This window comes from Bombus pyrosoma, linkage group LG8 (genome assembly GCF_014825855.1).
Source record: "Bombus pyrosoma isolate SC7728 linkage group LG8, ASM1482585v1, whole genome shotgun sequence".
Taxonomy (NCBI): domain Eukaryota; kingdom Metazoa; phylum Arthropoda; class Insecta; order Hymenoptera; family Apidae; genus Bombus; species Bombus pyrosoma.
This window is the reverse complement of record NC_057777.1, coordinates 10,829,965-10,838,332: the sequence shown is the minus strand read 5'-3', so window position 1 is coordinate 10,838,332 and position 8,368 is coordinate 10,829,965. Positions and strand designations below refer to the sequence as shown.

The window sequence follows — 8,368 nt, the reverse complement described above, 5'->3', positions numbered from 1 at the left end:
CGAAGCTGCTGGATCAATTAAAGATATAATAACCTGTCAACCTCAGCGTTATTTCTATTAATCACCCTTATTATCCCACAAGAAATAAGGGATCGTACGATTCGTGGCGTCGATTAGTCTATCGTAACGGGAATTTACGACTCCCGTTGGCGCGCTTCTCCCTGATCGCGTCTCCCCGCGAACGTGCGAAAATACAACGCGTGATCATTGAATTTTTATAGTCACACCTTTTTATCACGTTTCAGTCTTTATACCGTTTTCATATTCCATATTTCATAATTTGTTGGGATTTCTTAATAAAGACAATGTGCTGGTATAAGGAAGAAATGAAATATTTATTACAAACTTGATAATTCCTTTCCTTCTCTTAATCGTTACTTCAGCTTACTACGCTATCGTGACCTATCGACTTAATTTCTTTTTTAACTTTAACACCAATCTCCAGAAATAAGCAGAATAATCTTTTATCTATAAAATAAGAATTAAAAATACATCATTTTATATTAAGAAGAGAAGTATTGAATGCTCAGAAATTGCTATACGCGTGGGGAAATAAATTTTACATGATGTTTACAAATTACTGAAGATCATGAGATTTTTATACGGTGGTATTATGAGGTATGTATAGTAGAAGTAGAACGAAATGATTTTAGAACCTCAATTTGCCAGCAGTTTGCTATATCATTCGTTAAAAATTAAGGTACTGAGTTGTCTATTTAACACGAAACAACTCCTATCCTTTGCCGATTGGTTCGAACGGACTCAAACACTACATTATGAGAATTAAATTAATTTCTATTTTTTTAAACAGGTCTGTCTAAATATGAATTCTGTGAGGTGTTTTAGTTTATCTCAATTGCTTCCCTTCTTTCTTATTCTTATATTCGGCGTATTCATAGCAGAGCGACCCAAAATCAGGTCGTCAATAAGAAAATTATCGTCAATAAATTTTGAAGTACGACGTAGTAAAATGTTTAATGCGATAAAAACAAAAATTACCAGACAAAATAGGAAAAGGACCTAGATGCTTATAAGAATGTGAACAATTTCATTGTAATTTGCTAATATCTCTGGTAGTTGAATACGATTTTAAATAAAAAGAAGATTACATTGTAATTATATTTCAGGTAGGCATAATCTAAATTATCAGTTATTAAAAAAACTTGAGGTATTTTATTTTATGATGTCAGTCACCATAAATAATAACGGATAATTGACTGGACTTTCCGACTACATGATGACTGTGTAAAAACATGAAAATACAACGCGTAATACGTATCATATTTTATGCAATGTAATAGTATAGAATTAATTATATATTTCATTGTGCATTTTGAGTTAAAATAAAGTAATCTATATGAACGAAAAGGCAACTAAAATCGGTGTTCTATGGTGTTAATAACATAGAGGTTGTTAATTGTTTTGTATTCTAATTTGACACCTTTTTACATCAAAAATATAAAAATCTATTATACTTAACTCATATCAAAAAGATTTACGAAATTATTTAAAAATATAATTTTGGGCTACAATTGCTATATCATAGGATCGTACGCATACAACTAATTTGAATGAAATTACTTGGGTACATTATATTATCCTATTATTAATTTGTATTTTGTATTTTAGTTGATAAAATTACTAATATATTCTAAAACTTAATACATGTTCGCTTCTAAATCTCAGTTATTTTTAGTCAACATTTTAATCAAGAGAGTTGCGAAGTAAAATGAAATTTATTAGAATTTTTAACAAGTATTTATATTTATATTTTTTATTTCGTTTCTATGCTTCTTCTCCAACGTTTTTGTATCAGCTTCTTTTATTAATTTTACCAATTCATTGACCAACTTATGATTACCGGCTGCCAATACTTTTGGTGACATGATATTGAATTCTCCTCCTGGAACAAATCAGTTCTTTTATTTAAAAAATCATTAATAATCGTTATTGGTGTTATTATCAGTATTATTAAATTATTAATTTTTCGCAGAGCTACAGCTATTATCTTGATTTTCTATAGTAAGAAATATAATTTTAATTATCTAAATAATTATAAACAGAAACGGGACACACATACAAAAAGCTGTGTTAAATGTTAATTTAAAAATATATCACACACAATGAAATATACTTTTTACGTTGTATTCATGTAATGTATTAACCAGAAAATATAATATTAATATGATCTAAAAGATAAAAATATTTAGTATGTCGAATTATTTGAGATTACCGCAAATTGCGTTAGGAGTTATCTACCATTTGTATCTATTACTACACCTCCCGATTCTCGAATGATAAGTACACCAGCAGCTACATCCCATGGCATCAAATTGTCGGTGTGGTACCCTTCTGCTGCACCCATTGCTACATAGCACAGACTCAATGCCGCTGATCCTATTGTTCGTATCCCATGTGCTACCGAAACGAAAGCTTCCACTCTGCCAAGAGTAATGTCCCTGATATTCTCGATTGTTGCATAAGAAGCCTCTAAACAAAGTAACGAATGCTCCAGTCCTAAAAACACGTTATACGTGTATATTTTAGTGACTATTCAGTTACTGAATTATGCTATAGGAAGTAGAAATATTCTCTTCGCCAGTTGAAAATTGCAATGAGCTCGATGTTATCATAGTTTTACCATTTCTCGTTTATCTTTCATCTCGACGTTTGCTGTGTTTTAATTTATCGAACATAATAAATTAATGGAATTAAACCTAACAGATTAGAATAGAAAATTCGATATAAAGTATATTCGAAGCCAAATATAAAAAAGTAATTAATAAATAATAGTAACAAAAATATTAATATTACTATATTGTACGAAATAATCCATAGCGAATGAATTTGAAATATCGTTGAGATTTGTAGTCATTTTTCTCAATATAAATGATATAAAATATGAGAATCAGTTAAACTTGTTCTACGTATTTTACAATACTTTATATTACGTCAAAACATACTAGAAATCGGAAAGAAAACAATATTTTATTTTGGTTTGTCATTTTCGATAATTAATTGTATATAAAATATTGCATTGTATTAGATTGTATTAGAGAAATATATAAATATATAATATAAATATATAAATATATACTTGTGAACTCACTTTCTATACTAGAGCTTTTAATAAGCTTCCCATTTAAGTAGGCTCCTCGTCCTCTCTTAGCTGTAAATAATTGTTCTAATACAGGATTATAAACAATACCAATTTCTAGTTCTTTTTTCACTGCCAGTCCAATTGATATACAAGTGAAAGGAAAGGAGTGTACAAAATTTGTGGTTCCATCAATCGGGTCAATGATCCACGTAGGATCGTCTGTTAATTCTGGTAAATGATTTGTGGACGAAACTGTTTCTTCAGCAATAAATCTGTAAATGATATAAATATGACATCAATTCATTGTTACATGTTTCATAGTACAAAACTGTATATTAAATATATACAGGGTTCGGCCAAATAACATGCAAAAGTGTGCAGGACATAATTCCTTGTAGAGTAATAAGAAAAAATGCAGAATAAAACTTTTTCATTCTCGACTTAGTTTACAAAAAAATCGTGTTTGAAAATTTATCAAGTATATTTCAATATGGCTAATTTCAGACTAGACAGGACTAAATAATCGATAGGAGGTCATTCTACGTGTGAAAATAAGTCGAAAATGCAGAATATAATTTTTTCTCGAGACGGTTTGTTCCCGAAAAAATAAATTTGGAAATTTATCACAGGCATATAAGTGCGAGATCGATTCTTAACTAAACATGATCGATCTCTATTTTCTTGAAAATAAAGCCTTAAACGGAAAAATTTTATTTCATATTTTTCATTTACTTCCGCTTCTACAATAACATCATATTGATTATTCACTCATGTCCAGTCGGTCATATTAGCCATGTTTAAGTATAAATTGAAATTTCAAACTCAGTTTTTTCGAAAACTGAGCCGACAATGAAAAAATTTTATTCTATATTATTTTCTTATTTTTCCATAAAGAATCACGTTGTACCTGCTTTTACGTGTTATTCGGCCGGACCCTGGCAGATAGTAAAAAATGAATGTTTATGAGAAACATACTTGTGTGTTGGAAACTCTTTGGCCAAGCTATATATTAAAATTTCTTCAACTTTTTTGTCAAATTGAGTTACTAGATCCCAATCTCCAGCTTTAGTTTCGATATTTTTGCATCCTTCAATCGCATCCCGAATTACCTAAGCAATACAGAAAAAAGTTGCTTCTTTCTTTGTCAATTGTTTTCAATTTAGAATTTCTATTAATTTGATGTCAAAAGACCATTTGATCTTATTTGTTGAAATGTTTCAAAACATTCCGAACAGTTACTCGTATTTTACATACATATAAGATTATCATGTACACACGTGATAATATAGGTATGATAATCGTATAACGCATTCCACTGAATATAGTGATAAAGTGATAAAGTGATAAAGACTCTATAGTGATAAAGGCTTGTAGAAAATAATAATAATTTTACGTATCGAAGAAGAATTTCTCTTTTACTTATGATATATATACACACATACAGGGCACGACTGAATAATAGTTCTGTCTAGTGCTGAAACTAAGCCTTAAACTTAAACTAAACCTAAGTTAGTAAACTAAGCCTTAAATGAACAAACTTTATTCTTTCATAAGGAATCACCTCGTCCCCGCTTGTACACGTTATTCGGTCGCACCCTGCATATATATTATTTCATAAATATTTATAAATATATATAACAAATGTATAATATTATAATGTATATGTAAACATACAATAAAAATGTGTAATGTATTAAAAAAAAAAAGGGAAAAAGAATATATATATACAGAAACAGAAAGATGATAACTGTAACTTCATAGACAAATTATGAAAAACTATCGATTTAATTTATTTATACATCAAAGTCTCGGTCCGCTGCCATGTCATAATTATAAAGTTTATTCTACAACTCGTGGAAAGGGTTGGAGCAAGAAACAATAACAAAGAAACGTAGTGTAGATCTTTTTTGTTTTTATGTTTTCCTTGTATTTCATGAAATAAGTTTTACAACATTAATGCTAACACATCATTTAAACTAATCATTTTTCAACACAAGTATCTTAATATCTTTTTGCAGAATACTAAAAATTGCATCGAATGGAGTACTGTTCCATTTAAAAAAATGGAGGTAATTTTCACTTTTCATCAAAGTAAAGTTTTTTTCGAAATTCATAATATTAAAATTTGTAGTCGATTGAAAGCTGATAAGCATTTGTTTGATACATCTCTTTGCTGGACTGTAATTTTATCATATTATATTTTTTTACCATATTATTATTTACCATGTATATTTTACTATAGTCATCAGTATTCGTATTTATTTTTACTTTAATTTTTTATTGACAAAAACATCTACAATCTTTGTCACCCCTTTTAAAAAAATTATTTAAAGAACGATAACTATGGTATTAAGATATAAATCATGTGAAGTAAGTCAGAAGTAATGGAGTGAAGTTTGTGCACCTCGTACGTTTTGTAATAAGTGGCCATTTCTGATTATTTAAAATATTTGGCAATTTGTTGACAATAATCTATTGTAGCCAGTTAGCTCTTCAGTTCTCTGATTCGTTTTGTATTTCAAGTTTATTATTTTTGCTAAACTTTATTTAATGTAACGTAAACACAACATTGACTTTCAACTTTCCTTTTAATATCAGAGTTGAATAGTAATTCGTTTGAGAATATGTTACATTTAACCTCAAAATCCTCAGTCGCCTGATCACAATCCGCTGTTAAACAATATGATAGGGGAACTTATTGCTCCTAAGAAATATTCATCTAATAAAAGTATGTGCCATTTGTATTTATAGATATTTAAAGAACGTCTTGCATTATTTAAGTAAAGTTATAACTGAGTTCTGAGTGTTAGAAAATAAAACATACAATTTATTTGTTTGAGGTTACAATAAAGTACGCAAGATTAATCACTAGCTTGTTTTATAAGGTATAAATATACATTAGTTTTAAAAATGAAATGATTTTTGTTTTTAAGTTTAACTGATAATTGTCAAAATTGACAGCTAGTTCAAATGTAACTGGCAATTACCCAGACTAGTAGTTAGTTTGTTTATAATTCAGCTGATTACAAATTACTATTGATGTATGATATTGAATGTTAAAATTTTGGAAACAATCCTTCAGAAAACTAATTATTGTTTAATTAACTCTTTGTGATAAAAAGTGTTAGAAAAATCTTTTCCCAAAAAGTTTGAAATACAGTTAATTCCATAAGATTTTTATAGAAATCTCAGGCCCTGGATACCTTTTCAATTCTCCGCAGATAATTTTTTTAAAAATACCGATAAAATTACATGCAATTATTTACTTGTCTGACCAGTTTTGTAGCAATACCAGCATGACCTCTGGTATACCTGAAAATTGTTATAATTCTTAAATTAAATAAATAAGTGCGTCAATAAAATTACTGCCAAATAAATCCCACTTTTGAGAGATCACACAAAATATAAAAATTATTACAGAATTTTTATATATTATATAATTTTTTCTAATTTCTAAATTTTTACATTTTAGAACTATCATCATTCTGTCAGTAGATATAAAAGAAAATATAAAAGATTCTATCTATCTATTCCCTGCCTGTGCTTCTTTCTTTCTGTTCTTATTTCATTTTTTCTGAAAATCTAATAAATGTGTCTTAAAACCATTTACAATTAGTTTATGCTCCATAACGAAGTGGAATGATTCTAACTGATTGTATCAAATGTGCAATTCTGTTGGTAACTGGCTTTATTACATATTATATATTTTTATAATATATTTTATAATATAATATAATTTTGATAATATAATTATATATGATTTATATAATTATATATTTTCGAGAAATTTCAGAAGTAATGTTATATACTTTTTAACTTCAATTCGTGTAATTGTATAATTTAGAGTACATCTTTTGTTATATATTCAACATATACGTAACAATCCATGAAATTTTTTGTACGATTATAAAATATATATATGTATAAATGTCATTGTAAGTAAATGAAGCAATTATTGCTAAATAGTATTCACATTATTTTTTGTATTGCCAAGTTCCTTCCGTTTTTAATAAATTCATTTTAGTTGTTCCAAAGTAAAGCCTACTTTTCCTTTAAAGAAAAAGTTAAATTATGACATTTTACTTGAAAACTGTAAAAATACTTAAAACTTTAAAATTTTTGTGGAATATTTACAGATAATACTTATAAGGAAACATTCGCAAATGTAAATCGCTGATTTTAATTAAATATTTGTATGATGTAGTTCTCGGAAAAATATTTGACACGTATTTTCTTTGTGCTTCTAATCATGTTGAAGGAGTGAAAATATCTTTGGTTGGAAATATATGAGTTGGAAATATATTTCATCAAATATTTATTTATTTTATAGGTTTTATAAACGCAAGCTGTGGAAGATGTAAATGATATAAGATGGTTTCAAAAATTTATATCAAAAATCAGTAGCAAACGATAAGTTATACATTATTAGACCTCCACAAAATTTTGTGACAGGCAGAATTCAACATTAATCAGAAAAATTAAATTGTGAAAATACTGAAAAAATATTTTAATTCGCAACTTACATCGTTAGATAATAAATGAGCCGTATTACTTAATTTCGGAGTATTAACTTTCAGTGTCAATTTTATTGTTTATGTAAAATATTCAATTGATGATTTCTATTGTGTAAAGTACAAAATCTAGATTAAAATAAAGTATTTTAAAGCTAAGTAATTCGACCCGAGCTTCTGTGAGCCACCTACATTCAATGGCATCAGTCGAAGCTATTGGAGGTTAATAACAAAAAATGAAAGAATTATAGATAACAATCAATATTTTATTGAAGATTGATTATTAGTCTAAGAAATTCTAGTTACAAAAAATCAGTTCATATTTTTTCAGAACAAGCAGACAAAATTTTCGGATCATTCTAGTAGTATAAGCACTTCCATAATTATAAATATTTTTATTGATCATAAAGCATTTACGTATTGTTATCTGTATCATTGAATTATTCAATGAAATGTAGGTTGTATTCCATAAAGTGAAGTAAACATTTCCATTTCCACAGTTCCCTTCCAAATAAATTTTTTAATTTGTTGATCTAACTGATTTAATTTATAAATTAAAAATACCTTCCCAGATTCGATGGTAAGCTTCAAAACGAAATCGTAATAACAATTCAATTCTTGTTGATCGATCATATTGACTAAATCACTGACTTGCTGCCACTGTACTAACAGGTTGTTTAAACTAAACATTCGTTCGCGAAAGCTCTGCTTTTATGCTACGATGTGAGCCCCCACTATAAATTTGTCGTCGCATTAT

At 27.9% G+C, this 8,368-nt stretch overlaps 1 protein-coding gene across 3 annotated transcripts; it reads right to left on the bottom strand.

The window, feature by feature from the left end:
* Positions 1 to 1,404: 1,404 nt before the first annotated feature.
* LOC122570271 (inositol monophosphatase 2-like) lies at positions 1,405 to 8,368 on the bottom strand. Of its 3 annotated transcripts, none has more exons than XM_043732368.1 (5): positions 8,176 to 8,368; positions 4,076 to 4,209; positions 3,110 to 3,372; positions 2,281 to 2,517; positions 1,405 to 1,903 (listed from the first exon to the last, which is right to left on the bottom strand). In XM_043732368.1, exons 1-5 carry the CDS (start codon positions 8,299 to 8,301, stop codon positions 1,749 to 1,751), a joined length of 915 nt encoding a protein of 304 aa, XP_043588303.1. In that variant the 5' UTR covers positions 8,302 to 8,368; the 3' UTR covers positions 1,405 to 1,748. The 3 variants fall into 3 exon arrangements, with proteins under 3 accessions (XP_043588303.1, XP_043588302.1, XP_043588304.1); XM_043732367.1 differs by having other exon boundaries at positions 2,260 to 2,517; positions 8,176 to 8,365; XM_043732369.1 differs by having other exon boundaries at positions 1,718 to 1,903; positions 2,234 to 2,517; positions 8,176 to 8,364.